This window comes from Semicossyphus pulcher, unplaced genomic scaffold (assembly GCF_022749685.1).
Source record: "Semicossyphus pulcher isolate SPU_LCO1_2020_fin unplaced genomic scaffold, fSemPul1.0.p SCAF_25, whole genome shotgun sequence".
Lineage (NCBI taxonomy): Eukaryota > Metazoa > Chordata > Actinopteri > Labriformes > Labridae > Semicossyphus > Semicossyphus pulcher.
Genome location: NW_027211699.1, coordinates 6,812,511 through 6,834,215, shown reverse-complemented (window position 1 = coordinate 6,834,215; position 21,705 = coordinate 6,812,511). Strand labels below are relative to the sequence as shown.

Here is a 21,705-nt window from a genome sequence, read left to right as displayed (position 1 = left end):
AATAGTTCTTTATTTATGATTTTACGCTTTATGCTTCTGGAGTATTTATCAAAGCCAGGATTAGGCCACAACCTTTCAAAATAAAACACAACAAGATCATCACAATTTAAACATTTTATTCTCTCGTACACCACAGGACATTTTCAAATAAAGATATATGTTCAAACTGAAGATTTACATCTCTTAATGTTTCATATTTCTTAGATTAACTGACCAGTTATTAAGTCTCTAACCAGAACGTTAAACTCAGAGTGTGTGTGTGTGTGTGTGTGTGTGTGTGTGTGTGTGTGTGTGTGTGTGTGTGTGTGTGTGTGTGTGTGTGTGTGTGTGTGTGTGTGTGTCTGCTGCAGCCGTTGTGTCTCTTAGCAGATCTTGAAGGAGGTCAGTTTGAAGTCTCCGGTGATTTTGATGTAGCTGATGACGTCCATGCCAGCACGGTTTGGAAACTGGACTTCCTGTCCATCAGGAAGCTCCACCTCAAACATGTCTCCAGCCAGCTTCAACACAATCTGAAACAGAGAAGACACTTACAGTTAAATACTTCTTGTTGAGTAGAACACATGGTGTAATATCGCTTTAGGTAAGAGAGTAAGTCTGTTTCTTTGGTGATCCGACCTTTTAAGCCTTTCAAAATATCCTATTGGAACTTCAACACCTTTTTTACACAACGCACATGCACACCTTCCCTCCCTTCAGTCATGTCTCCTCACCTTAACTTCATGGCCTCGGTGCAGAGGGTTGTGCATGTCCCGGATCTCATCGCCCCAAGTTCCAGCAATCTTTGAGTTGCAAACCAGAACAGATCCGTCAGCGTCATCAAAGAACCGAGGGTTAAAGTGCAGAGCCACGTCGTCTACACCCGAGCCTAGGTCGATCTGGAATCTGAGATGTTCAGAGGTTTTATAGTAAATATATGGAAGTCTTAACATGGAGCTTAGAAGAGCACACAGGTTCATTATTGGACATGTAATCGACAACCTGCTTATAAAATTCAACGTTTTCCAGATGTTTCATTTTTCACTGCAAGATAAATGAAATGTTTAGGTGAGCTTACCTCTCAGCATCGTGCATAATTTCCCCCTTTATTTTCAGCTGGTCTCCGGTTCTCAGATGCGCATTCTTCAGTTCAAGTTGCTGAGAAACACAAAAGGGCAGTTTAATTAGAAAATTAAAAGTCACTGTTAGTTATATTCTTTAAAGTATTCGCTCTAAACAATCTACGGGCTGCAGTCAAAAATCAGCTCAGGTGGAATAAAGTGGATGAACTTACCATTTTCATCGTGGGTGCTGGTGTGAGCGAACAGTCCTGCAGCAAAGAGAAGTCGGGACACACGGGCTCCTAGGCTGGAAAACAATAGAAAGTGACTTTGAGCTCCTATAGTTCCTAATTTATAAGATTCAGTGAAGAGACTTCTTAAGAACTACAATGCCCATTCATCATCCTGACAGTCAAGTATTTAACAGAGGCTCTGTTTAATCATTACTGATGAACTAAGATTGATCGCCTCGTTGATCATGGAACAGGTTAATAACAGCTGCCACTGTGAAGTGTTGGAGTTAACTACTCTGCAAAGACTTCATTGAATGGTTTTCGATTGGGAGCCATTGTTTGTATTTAGAGTCTGCAGACGTTACTGATTACACCAACTACTCTGTCCCTGTGAAAGTCAATCAGTCTGTTAATCCTGTTAAAGAATAATGTCAATCGTTATTTGTATGCCTAATCATGCAAATATAATATATACATTAATATTATTGATTGTTAATGTCAAGGAGAGGGTTTAATTAAATATTAATATCATCATATTCCAAGTATTCATTAAACATCTTGTTTTTGATCACCACAGATCATTTGTATTAGTACATCAAGTTTACACACATGGGTCAAAAATGACCCATATGTATTCACTATGGAATTTGATAGGAACTTTTGATATCTGTCGAAGTTAACAGTTAGGAACATATTTACTGCGGACAACTGTTCACCCGTCACACATTTCAACTCAACACGGCTGCTTTTGCACATCTGATGCATGCAAGTCTTATTTTACAATTGTTTTACCTAAGAAACTATCTGATATCTGGGTACAGGGGTTAGCGCTGGTGCCTGAGAGCTAGAAGGTTCCTAGTTCGAAACCCAATTCAAACGTAGTGGGCCTTTCTGTGTGGAGTTTGCATGTTCTCCCCGTGCATGAGTGGGTTCCCTCCGGGTACTCCGGCTTCCTCCCACAGTCCAAGGACATGCTCGTTAGGTTCATTGGTGACTCTAAAATTGCCCGTAGCTGTTAATGTGAGCGTGAATGGTTGTCTGCCTCTGTGTGTATAATGATACCAATAAATCCCCATCACAATAACTTTTCTGTCCTTTATACGACCTGACTGCAGACAATGCTCATTATATTTTTACTGCCCTCTAGTGGTCACATTCGGTATTGCCAATTCCTCAAGTTAGCGTCAATGCTAACATTACTTCCGGTACATGCTTTCAAAATAGAGTGACCAAACAGTAGATCAGAAATAAATCAGAAACTATAATCAAAATATTTTTCATGGTTTTCTACATGTTGCAGCAAGAAAAACCAACTATAAATTGGTCTGTGGCAATAATATAAATATTCATACTTATTACTTACTGACACATAGTTATTACGTTTTATGAATTTCTACCAGGTACAACAAAACCGCAATCGGTGGTGAATTTGGCGAGAATAGTAATTCAGACGGAGGTAGCGAAGTCTTGATAACTGTGATAGATAACTCTGCACTGTAAGAACGTTTATACAATCACAAGATATTACAAGATATTAAACAATCTTTCTAGCACTAGCAGGGCAAGCTTGACTACCGCTGTCGGTCCTTAGACGATCGCCTGGTTCGTCCTCACGGTTCACAACACAGTAGGGTTAGCTTAAACGTGATCATTTTAGCTGACAGCCTCTGTTAAGTCACTATGAATTGAAGGTAATCACCGGAAGTTGTACTATTCTATCATTTCATGATTGACGTGAATTGACGAAATGTATATATTGCAGTACCGCACTGTGACCACGGGAGGGCAGTAAAACTCCTTTCTTTAATACGTTGACGGCTTCTTGGGAACTTTACTTTAAATTGGTTGATTATTAAGTGAATATCAATTAGGAACTTCTGTATTTATTATATATATATTGTAACCTCACAAAAGAATGTGTGGTTGATTTCTAAGTGCGACCATTACAAAAAAGTAAATATTAGGGATTTTCATTATCAACTTCCGCTTTTTGCCGGAAGTGACAAAAGAAAGTAAACACAGGAGCTGTCAGTGGATCCAGAAATAAAGGATAATTGCGACCAAAGAAAGCTATTTTTTCAAGTTATTTTGCTTTTTACACATACTCAGAGGTATTTGTATGAGAAACGGGCGCATATTCCAATAAAGGTAATCCATTTACGGCGTGTTATCGTTTTAGAACAAATGATATTTGCCATTGCACCTGCCAATAGCTCAAAGTAGCTAGCAGCTAAGAAGGCAACGTTAGCAAGCAATTTTCTGGCTGTTGACTTCCGTCATCACAAACAGCATTACAGTTAATGTATTTCCCGCAGAGATTGTTTTATTGCATTAACTGTTACACTTAATTAGAGTTATATAACTCGCTAAAACGATTAGTAAGCATGCGATGCAAGTTACCAGCTGTTTGTCCATGTGCAGCAGCAGCAGTGGCTAGCGTCTTCTCACTGACTGCACAGCTCTGAAATCAATGGGATCAGGCGGAGATGCTGCAGGGTCGTCAGACGCGGTTCTGACTAAATGACCGGCTTTATTTTGTGTGTTTCCCACCAGAGCTGAGTTAAAATCACGGCGCTCAAATAGTTAGAAAACTGTATTGATTTTGTTTTCGTCATAAAATAGTCTCAGGTAGAATCATGCAGTATATGAATGCTGTATTCAATGTTATAATTAATCACAGGTCTCAGGGGGACAGGAGTGACACCGTCCTGCAATGTTCACAGACATGGACTATGAGCTGGAGGAGGACAAACTGTGAGTCACAATAATGAATTCTGCATGATTTCACAATGTGGTAAATTTGTCAAATCAAAGTTCAGTAAGTAAAATAGCATCTGTGCCTTTCAGTGTTGAAGTTATTGCTAATTCTTTGTATAATCTCTTTATATAAGCTTTATATGGTAATATTGTACTTCTTAGAATCATTTAAAATCAATGTCAGAAAAATGCTGTAAATCTCAATGTGTCATGTTTGTTTTTAACAGGGGGATACCAACAGTACCTGGTACTGTGTGTCTGAAGAAAGATGGTAACAACCTTATTGGGATCAGCATTGGTGGTGGGGCACAGTACTGTCCTTGTCTCTACATCGTCCAGGTAGGCACAGAACAAAACGACTATACATGACTCTATGACAGAATATTTCTATCAACTATAAGTACATTCAAATGTTTCAGTCTAGTGTCATCCTAGCCATGAACTTCCATTGATAAAGTCAGATCAGACATGTCCATACTCTGTGTCATTGGTACCTTTTTAAATGTGTTTTTTCTGTTGTCTCACAGGTCTTTGATAACACCCCAGCAGCTCTGGATGGGACTCTGGCAGCAGGCGATGAAATCACAGGCGTGAACGGGAAACCAGTGAAGGGAAAGACTAAAGTGGAAGTGGCAAAGATGATTCAAGCTGTCCAGGTACACAAATCCTAGGCATTAAATCACTGCCCATAGTCATTTACATCCCTAAACAACACCAGAATATATTCAGATGCTTTGTTGTTTCATTCTCAGAAAATCCCTCACTGTGTCTGACAGTTAGCCTAACAGTTTAACGTTACACAAAATAAACTAACTCTACACCACTTGCGAGTTGTGTAATTGAATTAATAAAAAATAAATATATCAAATATTGACGTGAATAGAAGCATAGAAGATGAACAAAACATTACTCACATGTTTGTGCTGCAGATTTTTCTGACTAGTCTGGCAGATTTAGTGTTTAAAGGGGGAAACCCACCATGGGACCGTGGAGAACATGGACTCTCTGGACCACTCCTCTGTGCTGAATATTTCAGAACAAAGCCTGAGCATAGGTCAGACCGGCTGTGTTGTTTTTGGCACGCATTGTTCGCACCCAGGAAATTCCATGACTTCCTGCATGGTGGAATAAAGAGAGGGAGCACTGTGGGTTTTAAAGGATTACACTGACATGCTGTTAGCCATTCAGTGCAAATACTGCAAGTTAAATTTCAACCTCGGCAACACGAGGTCGGCAAAGTTTGCACATTGATTTTTACTACATGTGCAAAAGCACAGCACATTGAATTATAATAGCCCATTGTTACTTTTATAAAATCAAATAAACAGAAGGTGGATGATTCTTGGATGGATAATTCTTTTTAATATGTCTCATATATTAATTTTGTTTCCACAGTCAGAAGCAACAATCCACTACAACAAACTGCAGGCAGACCCCAAACAGGGGAAGTCTCTGGATATAGGTATTTCTTCCATTAGACACATACTCACTAGTTATCTGCTATGAGTCGTTATGAATTCGTCATGTTGCTGTATGTGGATCCTGTACTGTGATGCATCAGTAACCTCTGCTCTGTTGTGCATTAAACACACATTATGTGTTTCAGTGCTGAAAAAAGTCAAACATCGCCTGGTGGAGAACATGAGCTCAGGCACTGCTGATGCTCTTGGACTCAGTCGAGCGATTCTCTGCAACGGTGAGATTATTGTCATGAGTATTATTATTGTGTTAGGTGATTTTTATGTATAGTAAATATCTTAATGTGTGTGGACTGCTTTTCATTTGTAGATGGGCTGGTGAAAAGACTGGAGGAGCTGGAGAAAACAGCAGAGCTCTACAAAGGTCAACAATAATCGACTTACAGTTAAAAGAAGTGTCGTAGTTCAGTGTGACTCATTGTGGTGAATAAGTAATCCTAGAAATGAGGTAACTGTTGATCTCATGTTTGAATCATCCCTCTGCCTCCCTGCAGGACTGATGGAGCACACAAAGAGGCTGCTGCGAGCTTTCTTTGAGCTCTCTCAGACTCACAGAGGTCAGTTACTGTCAGCAAAATCAGAAAGTGATACATTTATCAACTTTAACTGGGACTAGTGGCAGAGAAAAACAATCATCCTCATAGATCTTTGTTTATCTTATTGTCTGATATGCCTGTCTGGTTTTCTTCAGCGTTTGGGGATGTGTTTTCTGTCATCGGCGTGCGGGAGCCTCAGGCTGCAGCCAGCGAGGCGTTTGTCAAGTTTGCTGACGCTCACCGCAATATTGAGAAATACGGCATTCAGCTGCTAAAGACCATCAAACCTGTGAGTACACATTCAAGCTTGGCTCTAAAGCACGTATTACACATGAGAACGGTCTATGAAAGACTCTTTTCTTGTTGCGCAGATGCTCCATGATCTGAACACGTACCTCCACAAGGCCATCCCAGACACCAAGCTCACCATCCGCAAGTACCTGGATGTCAAGTTTGAATATCTGGTAAGACAACAGCCCACATGATACTGTAAATCACTTTTAAGTAGGTTCACTATCAGTCAACAGAAAAAACAGTGAGATGTCTTTTGTCCTTAGTCGTACTGCCTAAAGGTGAAGGAAATGGACGATGAAGAGTACAGCAGTATTGTGAGTTGTCATTTGAATTTTATATCATATATAATGTGCTGCTTCCAGCTCCCTCAGAGGATTCCTGTACTCATCATCTGTCCTTCTCCTAAAGGCCATGGGAGAGCCGCTGTACCGCGTCAGCACCGGGAACTACGAGTACCGTCTGGTGCTGCGGTGTCGACAGGAGGCTCGGGCCCGCTTTGCCAAAATGAGGAAGGACGTTCTGGAGAAGATAGAGCTGCTGGATCAGAAACATGGTCTGTTGTTGCTGTGTTTATTCGACTATTGACTATATCAGGTGTTCACTGGCACTGGTGGTAAACAATTATCAACAAGGTGAACGGGTAGGAAAGTTTTCTTGCTACACGTGAGACTCAAAATGTATCTTTCCCTTTTTTAATAAGAAATATTTAAACACCAAAGACAGGATATCATTTTTAATGGGATGTTTTTATTATAGCACACTGAGAATTAATTGAAATATTATCAAGATTTAGTCAGGAAAAATGCACTAACAAGACAGAAAGCTGAAAAAGTAATAAAAAGATGTGTTTTCTCCTCCACTCTTCGCCTGCAGTCCAGGACATCGTCTTCCAGCTGCAGCGCTTCGTCTCGGGCATGTCGCATTACTACGACGAGTGCTACGCCGTCCTGAAGGAGGCGGATGTTTTCCCCATCGAAGTGGACCTCTCGCGCACCATGATCAACTACAGCAGCCCGTCGTTTGCTGGAGAGGAGGAGGAGGAGGAGGAGGAAGAGGAGAAAGAGGGAGGAGGAGGCAGCATCACAGGAAGACAAGCAGAAAATGGTGCTGAGAAACTGATAGATGACGAATGAGAGTGTGTATGTATCTGTGTGTGTGTGTGTGTGTGTGTGTGTGTGTGTGTGTGTGTGTGTGCAAGCAAAGATCTTTGCAGTGGAATATAGGAGCTGAAATGGAAAACACTACTGAAAACTGCTGATCTAATGCTCTGTGTCTGTCTTTTGGAGATTCCTTCAGATTCTTACGGCTTTGTAATTATTTTCTCATATTTACTGTCAAATTTCTCTTTAAAAAGACTTCCTGTATTTGATGTTACGGTCCTCCATATTTAAGTTTATTGCTTAATGACTGTGAGAGAGACAAGAGAAACAGAAGGCCACTTTACTGTAACTGAATGTCATGGAGGGGTTTTTACATGTGGCAGGGAAGGATTTATATGCATATGAGGTGTGCCTTCTTAGTTATTAATGAACTGCTGTTGGTCTGGGATGTGTGTCAATGTGTACAACATGGATTTTAATGAAGTTACCTCTTTATATTTACATTTTTATTTGCTTACTTTCTTTGCTACAAACTTATTTTTAGACAGGGATTTATTTAGCTACTTACATGATATTTTATGGTTATGTTAAGTGTGGTAAATGCACTAATAGATAAATATACAAAATGTGAAGGTTTTGAAGATGACTGACGCAGACATAATTCTGTTTGTAACATACAGGTGGAGAGTACACCCCTTTCCCCCTCACATTTTTATTTATGAAGAGCTTTGGTTCCCACAAAATCTGTCTGTTCAGTCTGAGTCATGTCATACTGCACACTTTCAATTACGCATGTAAAATGTTCCTGTAACATTCAAGTGCTCTTTCCTTGTGCAAATGCAAACACTACATGTTAATTGTTAAGTGTGTGCAAAGGGAAAGGATGGAGTTATTCACATATCTTGTCATTCCCACATTATTTATTCTTTCTGACCAAAAGTTTTAACAGCTGACCAAAAGTTTTAATGAGCAAGATTGATTCCATATTGTGTTGAATATTATTTAATATATATTGTGTAACTCTTGTCTGTCTGTCTGTCTGTATGAGAATATTTTCTGCATTTTCATGCCTGTTCATTTCCTGTTGGGAAATCACTTGGGGGCAGCAACGCTTCAGAACACACTTTGCTGCTGTAATGAGTGAATAAAATAACATGTTATTCGTATGTTGTTTTCTGTTTTCTGAATTGCTGGAATGTAGCGAATTTTAAGGACTAATTTTGTGTTATTTTCTCTTTAATTGATCAGTTCATGGACCCCAAGAATACTGGCTGTCATTCGTAGATTGTTTTTGGACTTCGGCCTACTATAAGGACCGGAACCTTTTTTAAGTGTTTTTGATTATTTTACCGGACATAAACGAGTTGGAAATATGTTGTTTTTTAGTTAGCATTTCTGAAAGATGAATTTTGTGTCCGTGAAACTGAAAACGTACATGTATTCACAAATAATGTATAACATATACAAAAATATATAAGAATTAAAAAAAAATGTATGACTACGGTTGTGCAAACATTCTGAATGTATTGTTATACAATCCCGTAGAAATCAGGTCCCGTTCGTCCTGTGTTCATCTATAAAATGTTACGTCATATCGTGTAACAGCCAACGAGCCCCAGTGGCCTAATGGATAAGGCACTGGCCTCCTAAGCCAGGGATTGTGGGTTCGAGTCCCATCTGGGGTGAAAGTCTTTTGTTCATATCGAAGCAGGCATTAGTCATCAGGACTTTCTGCCAACCATATGATAATTATAGCTGTGTTCCTATCTAAGAGCGCATGTACTGCTTGTTGTTCCTCTTTCCTCAGCCAATCAGGAAACGTTCTGCTCCGCTGGCACTCATTTCCACAGAATTTCCCTCCTCCACATGACTACTGATTTCCCCTTCGCCTGAACCACCTTTGGCGAAGTTGGGTCTGCTTTCTGTTGTGGTCTTTAGATGTTTGTACTCACGTAACCATGATTTTAGCAATGAGGATTTATGTGTTTCTTTTATCCATTGTGGCTACAACCTCCGTCTCTGCTGACAGTAAGTAGGTCGACTTAATGTGCTATCGTGTGTGGTTGTGTAAGTTAAGGATCTAATGTCTTGACAGGATTTAACGGATCGTGTACTGTGTGCATGAATGCTAGTTTTTAAAATAATGATCTTTAGTCATACCACCTGTCAGCAGTTGTGATTTATAGTGTGTGCGATCTCACACATTGAGCTGAATGTGTTTTGTTTACATATTTACCGTAAGGCAGTGGTTTTTAAAGTGAGCTTTGGAAGGGAGTTTCAGGGGATCCCCAGCAATAAAATAATGTAAGACAATTTCTTGGAACTCCTGCAACAAATTCTTATCAAATCTGTGGTCAAATTTGTGTCAGTTCAGGTGTGCTTGATGTGAAACTGCTGCTGTAGGATAACTTCCAAACTCAGGAGGGCTCATGCAGATGAAACGTTTTAGTTTTAACTTTTTTTTTCGTTTATATCTAAAGAAACACATTTGTATTGATAGATGAAAAAAAGACGTGTAGTCATATGATCCCCGAATGGATGTCATCTGACACTCAAGCTATGCACCACTACACTGTCAAAGAATAAGTGCATGCCAGCATCAGCTTAAAAATACAATATAAGTGATTGATAAATTCCTGCACATAGGCGATTTGGGAGTCTATTGTCTTTTACAACCTTCAGTGTTTTGTTGCCTCCTTACTGCAATGTTCCTTGATGTCTTCTCAGAGATGACGACAGCCACAGTGTACTGGGACCCCGAGCAAAAGACCGTCCTCCTGAAGGAGGGGGTGCTGGAGACAGAGGGGGATGCATACGGGTACCTGAATGACACCCTGTCCACTACAGGCTGGAGCGTCCTTGAGATCCATGCTGGGTATGGACAGACCCCTGAAACTGATGAGGTCACTTTCTTCGTGGCCGGCTACCTCGAAGGCTTCCTCACCGCCCAGTAAGTGTCAGGAATGTGCTGTCACACTCACTATTTCTGTAGTTCTCTTATCTTCCACAATGCAATGCAATCAATAATAAACCTTGTTCAGATTGGACACGGGCAATGTCTGTAACAACTAAGAAATGATTGACAGCACCCACGGGTCTCCCTCATGATGCACAAAAATGTCATCCAATGAAAACATCCCTGATTATTAAAACTATGAAGATTTTAAACGATGTATTTTTCACTGTATTATATATTCCAGTGTTGATATATTCTTCTCTTCTGCAGACAGATGATGGACCACTACACCAACATGTACCCGCAGCTGATCGAAGACCCAAAGACCCTCGGTGCGGTTCAGAGTTTCATGGAGTGAGTCTGTTCTCTTTTCCTGAGAAAAAATTTGAACCACAGCAGCAAAACAACCAAGACACATAACTGTTTCATATCCTCTTCTGTGAGGTGTTCAGTTTAGCTCAAACTATGCCCCATTTAGTTCCAGACACTAACGCTTTTCTGGGATCTGGGCAGTGTGTGGAAGGAATGTTCTTTCTTTCCATGCATGGTTCTTTTGTTTAGGTCGCTTTTTAACAAATACATTTTGGACAAAATGTCTGCAGAACTTTTGACCATAAGCTCAGTGTTTGGCTTTTACTGTAAACAACATTCAAAATGTCAACAGAGAAAATGTCCCCCTTGTTCTCATAGGAAGCAGGACGCGTGGACCAGAGAGCAGGTGAAACTTAACAAGAGCTCTGATCCTCTGTGGAAACACACCGGCTTCATCGTAGCCCAGATGGACGGGCTGCAAGCAGGAGCCGCAGACTGGGCCAAGAAACAAGGGAAGAAGGTGTGATAAAAGCATTCTTACTGGTGTTTATAAATGGATCAACAACTTCCTTTTAGAGGCATAGGAGCCACTTGTACATGCAACTAAACAACTGCTTAAAATAAGGCTTCAAATGTTGCTGTATATGTAGAAATAAAACATAGAAGTTCCATAAAGTCAATCAATGTTTCATCTACTTTGAGCATCAGTTTAAGGTCAATAACATATATTGGTTGTGACATAAAGGTACAACTATGTGAAGTTTTTTTTCTGTGCTTTTGAAAGAGATTATTTTCATACTTTAACCAGCAGCTGTTTATCTGCTTTCCTTCCCGCAGCCCCTGTCACTGTTTGCCATCCAGTTCCTGAATGCAGTGGGAGACCTGCTGGATCTGATCCCAGCCCTGGCCCCCGATTCTACCATTCGGCTCAGAGACTTCAAACTTCCTGGGATGGGACACTGCTCCGCTCTCATCAAGGTCAGAGCTCAAAGCATGTTGCAGACAGGGTGTGAGGCCTGTGACAAACTATACTACTCAGTGTGTTGTCCAAAATTATGTAGCAGAAAATCAAGCAACGACCAATGACTTAGTTCCCTGCGCAAACACATGTACTGGTGCATTGAGGAAATGAAAGAATATTATTCTTTAGCCTGCATCCTAATCTAACATCCTCTTTTTAAAGCGTATTCTTTGTAACAGGGAACAATATTCTTTAAAAGGATGAAGTCCCCTTCTGTGGCCATTTTTACCACCCACAGCTAGAGATCAGGGTTTCCAGAGATGCTGTAGTGTATGCTTTATAGTTGCACAAGTATGTAGCAAGTGACTCATTGCACCACACCACAGCTTTGAAAGCCAAAGCTAATTTGCAATGCATAGAACTAGATGGGTCTTTAAGATAAGGATGAAACCTATGCACAGGAGAGGTTACTCAACACAAACTCTACAATAAATATATACATTAAGAACACAGAATTTAACAATTATACAGTCAGAACAATACAAGATATAAACTATAATACAGTATAACAGGAAGCAGCAGATCCGTCATAACTACATCGTACTAAACTGTTTTAGTTTGGGTTTAAAATGATCCAATCAGGATCCAGTTTGAGTTCTGCGGGAGCGGTATTCAATGGAAAAAGAGAAAACTAAATTAGGACACGTTTCTATTCCCGTTAGATGCTTCAATTTGTTCTAAGCCTGAGAACCTAAGTGGAAACACACACTCACTAAGCGCCTGAGGAGCCTGTGCGTGTAGGCGTAGAGGCGTTTATAGTAAGCAAATGTGATGAAAACGATCATAACTTCACATAATTAAATTCTTAAGAACATGGCAATAATGTGACCCTACCTGCTGCCAAAAACAGTCAATTGCTCAACTATATTTCATCATGAGAGGCTTGGTCGTAGTTGGTGCTGACTGCAACCAAGAGGTTAACTCAGTGTGGAAAATGTCATGCAAAAAGCTTTGCTTTCAGTTACTTTAATAGGAAAACATCAAAGAGTGCATGAAACTATTTGCAGCATGAAATGGAAGGCAGCTTCTGAATGCTTCTGAGGTCTGACTGTATGTTAGTAACGTTCTCGCTGACTATTGTAACGTAAATTTTAGGTTGGAATCTAAATAAAAGAGGAGATATGTAACTTCTAATCTGCTCCGTCCGTTAATCTTAAGATTTAACTTAGAGTTGCTTTTGATGTCCACGCCCTGGAAGAAAAGAAGATGATACAGATTTAGCAGTCGGCTGCTGCGGACTGTAGCTGATATGAAAGCTGTGTGGAAACAAAGAACTCCTACACACAGTTGCATGAGAGGAAATGTGTATTGTGCGGTTTAAGAAAAAGGCCCATGTATCAGGTGATGATTAAATACAGTAACGGCAGAAATCTGGTACCCTTATTGACCTTATATCTGCAGGGAGTGCAGCTTTTATCTCTGCTCATAGTCAAATTTATTCCATGTTTCATTACGCATGTGTTAAACTAACTTTCTTTTTGTTCCTTTCTGTTTGAGCCACTGTTACATTACTTGTATATACAATTGATTATGTAGCTGCAGATATTTTTGCTGCACTGTTGAGCACTGCCACAATGACTGAACATATTGTGCATTTTCTGCACAAGCTGCACGTCAGTAACGCAATATTGAAATCCAAGATGTCCCTGAAATTGAGGCTGATATTTAGTGTTTCTTGGGAAAAGAGCTTAAAGACGTTGCCCCGGCCGCTTCACCACAAGTTTCTCTTAGTCTTCATCACACTGACACACATTTCAGTTGTTTCTGCCGGACTGTACGGTTGAATTTAACTCCACTGTATTGTTTTGTCTCCTCCCCATTAGCTGCTGCCCGGCTATGAGAACCTCCTGTTCGCCCACTCCAGCTGGTACACTTACGCTGCCACCATGCGCATCTACAAACACTGGAATTTCCGTATCACTGACCCACACGCAGCCACTGGAAAACTGTCCTTCAGCAGCTACCCCGGTATGTCGGCTTCAGGAGTTCTCCTTAACAAGATAACAAGCAGTTTAACTGCTGTCAAGCTGTGGCTGTGTTTGTGAAGATTGGTCTCAGCTTATCTCTCTCTTTAGGATTCCTGGTGTCTCTGGACGACTTCTACCTCCTGGGCAGTGGTCTGATGATGACTCAGACCACCAACAATGTCTTCAACTCCTCCCTGTTTAACACGATCACCCCCAAAAGCCTGCTGGCCTGGCAGAGGGTCAGACTGGCTCACAGTTTGGCACATGACGGAGAAGAGTGGGCCCGAACATTCTCAATGTACAACTCTGGTCAGTGATTGAACGTTTGTATCGCTCTAAACACACTTATAAGATATTTACAAGATAGGATCAACCAGGAGTTCTCTTACACTTCATTTAGCCCTACCAGTATCACAGATTTTTAAAGTATTAAATGTTTTATGTGATCAGAAGCTTTTCATTACACAAACTTCTTTGCGTCTGCACCACTACTTTAAATCCACCATCACCCACCCTCAACTCCTGTAGGAACCTACAACAACCAGTACATGGTGCTGGACAGGAGCAAAGTGAAGCTGGGCCACAGTGTTGCTGACGGCGCTCTGATTGTGGTGGAGCAGATCCCCGGGCTGGTGGAGTACTCCGACCAGACACAGGCTCTGCGCAGAGGTAGAAACACATCTTTTATGCTTTCATTTATATTCTAACATCACCTATTACATTATTCTAGCTACAGTGCATATTAAAATACAATTATTGCACACACAGGCTCAAAGTTTGGCACAAACATCCACTTAGATGGATGAAGTGATTAGATTTTGGTGCTGGAAGGTCAAAGGTCAAGGTCACTATGATCTCTGAGAAACGTTTTTTGGTCATTACTAAAGACTTAATGTCCCGTAAAATCCAGGATATAAGACACAGTCTGTTTTGGGGGGTATCCCAGAGGGGAACAAAAGGTTTTCTATAGCTATTTATTAATAAAAAACATACAAGTTATTCAAACACTATTTCAATTTATTTTAAACACATTTAAAAACACACACATATTATAGCCTACCATCTGTTTTCACCATGTCAAGTTAGCGGTCCTGCTAGCTACAGATGCACTAGTTGAGCTCAGCCTACGGTAACGTTGATTGTTGTGAGGGTGTAGGCTGCAGCGGCGATCATGACGGTGCATGTCAGTGACAGAGCGTTAGCTAGATTATATGTCTGGGTAACGTAACACAATTACATACCTCTCTCTGCATTTTAAACTGGTATATTGGTCGCACCGGTATACAGGATGCAGCCCACGTTTTAGATGGAAAAAAGTATGAAAAGTGCGTCTTCTACGTAGGCAAAAAGTCATGCATTGATGCCATTCCTTACAAAAAGGTCAAAGACTTCCTTGTGACATCATAATTGCCTGGAGGAAAAATCTACAACATGTGCGAGCACTAGGACTTAAGGAGGAAAGGTCAAAGTCACATCTGTCTCTCTCTTGTGAAGACAATATCGTAGCAATGCCTGGAGGGGAGTTGAATTTTAATTTATGTAACCGTCAGATGGAATGACCCCATCTCTGATCAATTAGAGGAAAGTCCTCCTACACTGAGAGAAACACAAAGAATGTCTGATAATAAGACCCTCCTGTAAGATTGTTGACCTCTCCTGTTTTAATGTATGCCTACATATGCTGTTGTTTTGTTTTAATGGTAACAAACTTATGGTATTCTTTCAAATACTTTCAGTGTACAAATATATCCCATGTCCCCCACCCCGGCCATGATTAAAGTGTTATAACTGCATGGCTGGTAATCCTGGTTCTCTTTTTCTAAAGTACTTGTGTTATCAGGACATTCGCAGGATTTATCTTTCCGCTGCCTCTCTTCACATCAGGTTACTGGCCGTCCTACAATGTTCCCTTTCATGAGAACATCTACACGCTGAGCGGTTATGGAAAAATGTGGGAGGAGTACGGAGAGGACTTCTCCTACGATCTCTGTCCCAGAGCCAAGATCTTCCGCCGTGACCAGGCTAATGTCAAGGACCTGGACTCGCTGAAGTACATCATGAGGTTCAATGGTGTGTTTCTCTTTTTTGTTCTACTCTGTATAGCTCACAGTTAGCTGGCTCTCGATATCCACTGCTAACAGCATTTCTTTTGATTTCTACGTTTGATATTTCGGCCTCAAAGACATGAAACATTTCACTCATTAACCAGATCGTTTTTACTGTTTTGTTCTCGCTCAGTTACTTTTACTATCTGCCAAAAAAGCGACGTTTCAAAATAAGAGCATGTTTTATTAAAACAGGAAATAAAACCTCAAAGGCTAAGGCAGTAAAATGGCAAAATAAAAGCATAACAAGTTACTGTTAAAGAGGCAATCACTCCTCTAGAGCTAAAACGTGAACTGGGTTGCTTACAGAAGAAGCACCGATTTGCATTTAGTCTCACAATGACCAAACAGGTGAATTACCTGGTTTAACGAGATTACTCTGCTCTCAAACCACAACAAGGATTTCGCTCTAAGTTTTCAAATAAGTACATCTTCAATAGTAGTCAATTGTTTTGCTCCCAAGATGTATTTATTAGCCTAAAAGAGTTCTCGTATATCTGCCACTAACCACATGTTTGACTATTTGTTTGTCTGCTTGTTTTCAGACTATAAGAAGGATCCGTACTCCAAGGGAGACCCCTGCAAGACCATCTGCTGCCGTGGGGACCTGAGGGCCGAGAAGCCTTCGCCATCCGGCTGCTACGACACTAAGGTAGTGCCTTGTCACCGCAGTCATTACAATAACAGAGCTCATAAGGTTTTGTAAAATCAAACACAGAGTCCTTCTTTGTTCTTGGTCCAGGTGACAGATTTCCCCATGGCTGGGGTCTTCCTCGCAGAGGCGCTGAACGGGCCGACGACACAGGACGGACTCCCGCCGTTCATTTGGAATAATTTCGGCAACATCAGCCACCAGGGTCTGCCGCAGTACTACAACTTCACCTTCGTCAGGATGCAGCCTCTTCTCGTCCAGCCATGAGGTGTGTGTGTGTGTGTGTATGTGTACGTGAGACAGAACAAGGTGCTTTTGACTACTTCCTTAAAGTTCAGGATCACGTCCGAACAAATGCTTTAATCTTCATTCCACCTGGTGAAATGCAAACGATCAAACTGCCAATCAAGTTTTAAATCCGTGTTTTAGCTTGTGAATGTCTCTGAATGTTTGTGAAACGATTCACTTTGAAATTCAAAAGAAATCTGTGTTTTATACCTTTAGCCATTTGTGCCTGAACAAAGAGAGAATCTTTATGATTTTATAAAATGCAGGATCAATGCACTAAATCAGTTGCTTTGTCTTTAACCTGTCTTTAAATGCTTGAATGTCTTCAAACATGCAAAATCTATAGTTTTAATGGTAAACGACACAATCAGTGCAATGTCAGACTCAGGGCTTTGGACCTTTTCAGGGTGATTTATAGTGTTTCTCTCAGGTTTGTATTTTTGTATACGCCTGTTTTTCTTTTGTACTTTGGTTGTCATACTGTTTAATTTCATGTTTTTATTAAAGAGTTACAAGTACAGTCGTGTCTCATCTCTTGTCTTGTGCTACGATCTCTTTGTTTGGAAATTTTGCAACCTGTTCTTTGTTTTTGTCGGGAAAGATTCAAGTCATTACACTAACAAATATTTCGTGTTGAGGCTTGTTGCTTTCATGTAATAAGATCTAATACAGCGGACCTACGGCGGATTCTTTCGTGTGACAAATATTGGTATGTAGTTTCATGTTACTAATACAGTATGCCTGAGACCTAGTGAGGTTTGATTTTAAAGAAGCCAGGTGTCTCCTGAGTGACTAAGAGATGGAGTTGCTGTGAGACATACAAGAACTAAATCAGCTGTCAGAAGGAAAAGAATCAATACCCTCATGTACAGAAATCATAACAGATAGCAAAGTGCCAGTCATACAATGTTTAAACTTATTAGCTTTACGGTCACTTTGTTTTTTAAGTAAGTCTCTCTCCCTCTCTCTCTGTCTCTGCCCCCGGGGACACATGTAGTGATTCACCCTTTCCTCTGAAATGAAGGAACTGAAACGTCTGTTAGGCACCCTGCACTCATTTCGTAAATCCCACCTTTGAATCCCTCCTCTGTATCTCACACTTCTCTGCATTTGGCTGCATCTTTTGCTGGGTTTGTGTCATTAACAACCCTCCGACAGTACAGGGGAGGGTAGCACAGCCGTAGGTCCCCACATCACTCATCCCGCTTCAGATCATGGACAAGGAGCGCTGTCTGGCTGCTGGTAAATGGTGGGACCCCCTTTTGAGAAGATGCAGGACCAAGATCAGTGCCAGACCTAAACCTACTGTACCTGCACCAGGTGAGATTCGCTGTTGGTTTTTAAATGCAGACTATTCCTTGCCTCCTGAGCGGACTTGTTGGCCTAAGACTGGTTTGTGAACTAGTCTTGATTTTGGACTAACTTTACTTATCTTCTGGCCCCTCTCTGATGTTGAATTCTTCCAGGTTATATAAAACCTCAGAGATGTGTTGATTTCCACCTGAAAGGCCTGTATTCATAATTGACTTTAATATGTAAGCACGGATTAGTCAGCTGAAGAGGGAGGCAAGGATCTATTCATCTTTAATAAACACTTGGATAGTAACCTTTTTTTATGGCCATTGAGTATATAAACATTCTTTCTGTTGAGGTAGTTAATCGGTTTGTTCCCCCCAGAGCTGAACAGGTCTCATGTGACCCAGGCGAGGACCAAGTACCTGTCTCCTGTGGTCCAGCTGAGAGCCACGTCCCAGGCTACCAAGTTCCACCCAGAGATGGTGCTGGGCCCGGCTCTGTGGATCTTTGTGATTCTGGCCATGCTGGGCTCCATCTTGGCTTTGGCTCTCTGGTTCATCATATACAGACAACAGACCAGGCCCAGCAGCACCCCAGGTAAGGACAACCAATATGATGCTGAAATGTATTCATTCTTTACACAAATACCTACATATCCCAGAATTCTCAGCAGCTTGAAGGATTCTTTAAGTATTTACTTTTCTGTGTAGTTTGGGTGTTACAAAATGGTTTAAATACTAATTTCTGCTCTAACATGAGTGTCATTATTGGTGTTAATCAGCTCGCTCATCTTGTACAATAGAAACAGCTGCTGTTCGTCATATGTTAGTCAAAGTGTAGTTTCAGATATCAGATACAATCATGTGTCAGGCGAGGCGATGTGTCATGTCAGCCCCAGAGATCCTAAATCCTCCTTTATGTCCTCCTTAAACTAAATCTTCCTTCAGTAAGAACATAAAGTTAATTTCTTGTACTGTAAGCAGAGGACCTGACATCTGACACACACATCTGAGAGGAAGTGAGGTTGCAGGCGAGCAGGTGATGAAGTGTGACATTCGTGAACCTGACTGTAGAAACTACACAGTTTCTGTTCTCTTCTTCGCAGGCGTCCCAAGGGTCAGCAGCCCTCTCTCACCAGCTATTCTGGTTCCAACACACATCCGTTGGTTGGTCACACAACCTTAAAAAACACATAAACTGTCAAAAAAGACAGCAGAAAGCACGCAGTACGTCTTAGAACAGAATTATGTAGGAGTTTGGCTCGATGGTGACATTTAAAAGTTGCTGGTTGTTGCGTAATGAGCCGTGCTACATTTAAGAGTCAGTGACCAGCGAGCCTTCAGACACAGACGCAGCTTGAAGTGGCCTTTGTTCTGATGAAAGCAGATCACGCTGAAAAGCTTGAGCGTTTGTTCTTCAAATTAAAAATCAGCCAACATGATCACGACCATAATGTAAATCCTCTGGAATCCAGCTCATGTGCTGTGTTTAAAGCAAAAAATATCTCAGGAATTTATCAATAGCAGGCTTTTTTCCTGACGGAGTAAATTATCTCTCAATAGAGCTTTATCCACAGGACGGACAGGAATGTAAAGAAACTAGATTAGCAGAGTGAATGTGTCAGCTTTACGCAGTTAGTCATTGTGAAACAAATCACTGTGTCACAGTTTAATGTGATAAACGCTCCTTTTCACACTAGTCTACTCAATATATTTGTGGAGAATATGGCGTTTAAGGTACATCTGTAGAAACAAGGATGCTGTTAAAACATAAGACACAAGTCAGATTCATATCATTACAGTGAAACAATAGAACATTTGGGAAGTCATCCTTTTGCTTGGTTGTGCAGCACATACCGAGAAGCAACAGTGCATCTCTAACCTCCTCTAGATCTATAAAACAAAGGTTACAGGACAATCAATTCTGCTGTTGTAATGTGGAGTAGTGATTATGTCATGTTTTACTGTTTATCTGTCCATATGTTCTTTAGTATGATTGTGCTAATGTGCTTTGCTTTAATATGTCACCACAAACCTGCCAGGCACTGCAGATAAAAATGCATCTGTATTGATAATCTGGCACATTTACATGAAGTGATTATGTAAATCAATGTGCTTAGATAAAATAAACATAATTATGTAGTTTGTAAAAGAAAATCACAGTTCTCAAATGTTAGAGTGGTCATTCCTCTCTACAGAAAGCTGCATTTAAATCTAGATGACTTGTTGGACATAAATACATTTTAAGAAGCATAATTGACAGACAAATTGTTGTTTTATTTATTAGTTAATTTTTCAATTTGTTGCATTCTGAAAAAAGTTATTCTGAACTTAGAATTCTTTCTCTGAACTAATTCTTTTAATCTATGTACGTCTTGGAGCCATGTTGTCTGAAGGTCAATTCTTTGATTTATAGACCCTGGTCCTCATTAGAGGCTCCTTATGTTGGTGTACCGGATGAATGTTCTTCATGGCATTTAATAGTAATGTTCTACATTGTATTCCTTTTCCCTTTAGTATTTTTGACCAGTATTTGTGAGTCATATCAGAGTGTGAACAGTGCTTCAGTTCAAGCTTAAGATCCACACCTGTCATAAAGTAGTTCCTTTTAAACAATAGATTCAAATCACTTTGAGCATTTAGTGACATTTGAATGTTTATTTACACCTTCATGTTTCACTTGCTCGTGTTGCAGGGGACCCAGAGCCGCAACAGGAACCCCTACAGAAACCAGAGCCACCTGTCATCATCCACTCACTGCCTACTGAAATAAGCAATCATGCAGAGATGATGCAGAGAGCCGCCGGGGCCCATTCACCCTGTGTTCATATGTACCCAGGGGCCCAAATGGCCACCAGGTGGGAGGAGGGCTTCACAGCTTGTAGGGATCCCACAAGGCATGCTGGGACGGAGGTGGGCGGAGGGCTGCTTACATGCTGCACAGCGAGGGAACACAGGGTCCCACTTCCTGCCACGGAGCTGGGTGGCACTGTGTTAGTTACAACTAAAACTGTGTAGCCGTGTGTGAGTGTGTGCGCACTAATGAACTGTGTGTATGAATATGCCCCTAAAAACTTTCCTTAACTGCATGCACTCTGCACATTGAGCTCAATGAGGTTAGTTTCCCCACTTTTTATCCAGATTTTGGGTATCTTATTTTCTGCCATGTTTTTATGGTTTCTGGATGAATTTTCTGTAACTGTTTTTTTAATTTCTCTGCACTGCTTGAAAAAGTACAAGAGTTATGATGTATATTGGTGTCCAATAATTCCATGTAACACTGTGTATAGTTTACTGTACTCTACTGCAATATGTTGCCAAAGATCAAAACAGAAGACTGCTCGAAATCTTGTGCTGTATTTCAAACATACTTTAATAAAACACATAATCATTACAGAAATATTGGTAATGTTCTGGAAATGTACCAAGACAAATATGCTACTGTTTGAGTAATGTTTCACTGTCTCTGCAGCAGAAAAAGCTATTTACACGGTAAATAATTTTGTCAAACTCTTAATCAATGTGCCTCCTGCAGGCAACATCTAAACATTATCAGAGACCTGTTCAAAGTTAAGTCATGAAGAGTACATGCAACGTCATACCTCATTACCTTGATTTCCTTCCATGTCGTTTCTAAATAGATCCTAACGGACTAATGCCACATCAAAATCCAA

The 21,705-nt window shown here is 40.7% G+C and overlaps 4 protein-coding genes and 1 non-coding gene across 7 annotated transcripts; 4 read left to right on the top strand and 1 right to left on the bottom strand.

Annotated features, from left to right (window-relative positions):
- Positions 1-126: 126 nt before the first annotated feature.
- LOC138604466 (galectin-2-like) lies at positions 127-4,582 on the bottom strand. Of its 2 annotated transcripts, none has more exons than XM_069676406.1 (5): positions 4,522-4,582; positions 1,271-1,344; positions 1,055-1,134; positions 711-882; positions 127-509 (listed from the first exon to the last, which is right to left on the bottom strand). In XM_069676406.1, exons 2-5 carry the CDS (start codon positions 1,277-1,279, stop codon positions 363-365), a joined length of 408 nt encoding a protein of 135 aa, XP_069532507.1. In that variant the 5' UTR covers positions 1,280-1,344; positions 4,522-4,582; the 3' UTR covers positions 127-362. The 2 variants fall into 2 exon arrangements, with proteins under 2 accessions (XP_069532507.1, XP_069532506.1); XM_069676405.1 differs by lacking the exon at positions 4,522-4,582 and adding an exon at positions 3,671-3,722.
- pick1 (protein interacting with prkca 1) lies at positions 3,286-8,599 on the top strand. Its single transcript, XM_069676403.1, has 13 exons — positions 3,286-3,418; positions 3,951-4,024; positions 4,255-4,366; positions 4,555-4,683; positions 5,423-5,489; positions 5,634-5,723; positions 5,816-5,869; positions 6,000-6,062; positions 6,197-6,330; positions 6,413-6,505; positions 6,599-6,649; positions 6,744-6,888; positions 7,209-8,599. Exons 2-13 carry the CDS (start codon positions 3,984-3,986, stop codon positions 7,466-7,468), a joined length of 1,239 nt encoding a protein of 412 aa, XP_069532504.1. The 5' UTR covers positions 3,286-3,418; positions 3,951-3,983; the 3' UTR covers positions 7,469-8,599.
- A 448-nt stretch (positions 8,600-9,047) lies between these two features.
- trnar-ccu (transfer RNA arginine (anticodon CCU)) lies at positions 9,048-9,120 on the top strand. Its single transcript has one exon. It is a non-coding gene; the product is annotated as a tRNA-Arg (tRNA).
- Positions 9,121-9,328: 208 nt separating this feature from the next.
- On the top strand, positions 9,329-17,243 carry plbd1a (phospholipase B domain containing 1a). Of its 2 annotated transcripts, none has more exons than XM_069676141.1 (11): positions 9,329-9,463; positions 10,163-10,385; positions 10,662-10,745; positions 11,082-11,223; positions 11,541-11,681; positions 13,548-13,692; positions 13,800-14,000; positions 14,220-14,360; positions 15,576-15,761; positions 16,342-16,448; positions 16,539-17,243. In XM_069676141.1, exons 1-11 carry the CDS (start codon positions 9,394-9,396, stop codon positions 16,713-16,715), a joined length of 1,617 nt encoding a protein of 538 aa, XP_069532242.1. In that variant the 5' UTR covers positions 9,329-9,393; the 3' UTR covers positions 16,716-17,243. The 2 variants fall into 2 exon arrangements, with proteins under 2 accessions (XP_069532242.1, XP_069532243.1); XM_069676142.1 differs by having other exon boundaries at positions 9,396-9,467.
- A 669-nt stretch (positions 17,244-17,912) lies between these two features.
- LOC138604460 (uncharacterized) lies at positions 17,913-21,407 on the top strand. The gene is made up of 3 exons (XM_069676397.1): positions 17,913-18,056; positions 18,414-18,629; positions 20,727-21,407. Exons 1-3 carry the CDS (start codon positions 17,951-17,953, stop codon positions 21,047-21,049), a joined length of 645 nt encoding a protein of 214 aa, XP_069532498.1. The 5' UTR covers positions 17,913-17,950; the 3' UTR covers positions 21,050-21,407.
- The last annotated feature ends 298 nt before the right edge of the window (positions 21,408-21,705 follow it).

Coding starts and splice junctions, on each gene's coding strand:
- LOC138604466 (XM_069676406.1), bottom strand. Junction 883..1,054: donor ATTATGCACGATGCTGAGAG/GTAAGCTCACCT, acceptor TGAACATCTCAG/ATTCCAGATCGACCTAGGCT. Junction 510..710: donor ACCGAGGCCATGAAGTTAAG/GTGAGGAGACAT, acceptor TCTCTGTTTCAG/ATTGTGTTGAAGCTGGCTGG.
- pick1 (XM_069676403.1), top strand. CDS start 3,984: ATGTTCACAGACATGGACTATGAGCTGGAGGAGGACAAACT. Junction 5,724..5,815: donor TCGAGCGATTCTCTGCAACG/GTGAGATTATTG, acceptor TTTCATTTGTAG/ATGGGCTGGTGAAAAGACTG. Junction 6,650..6,743: donor ATGAAGAGTACAGCAGTATT/GTGAGTTGTCAT, acceptor CTTCTCCTAAAG/GCCATGGGAGAGCCGCTGTA.
- plbd1a (XM_069676141.1), top strand. CDS start 9,394: ATGATTTTAGCAATGAGGATTTATGTGTTTCTTTTATCCATTGTGGCT. Junction 9,464..10,162: donor AACCTCCGTCTCTGCTGACA/GTAAGTAGGTCG, acceptor ATGTCTTCTCAG/AGATGACGACAGCCACAGTG. Junction 14,001..14,219: donor ATTCTCAATGTACAACTCTG/GTCAGTGATTGA, acceptor CAACTCCTGTAG/GAACCTACAACAACCAGTAC.
- LOC138604460 (XM_069676397.1), top strand. CDS start 17,951: ATGGACAAGGAGCGCTGTCTGGCTGCTGGTAAATGGTGGGACCCCCTT. Junction 18,057..18,413: donor ACCTACTGTACCTGCACCAG/GTGAGATTCGCT, acceptor TGTTCCCCCCAG/AGCTGAACAGGTCTCATGTG. Junction 18,630..20,726: donor CAGGCCCAGCAGCACCCCAG/GTAAGGACAACC, acceptor CTCGTGTTGCAG/GGGACCCAGAGCCGCAACAG.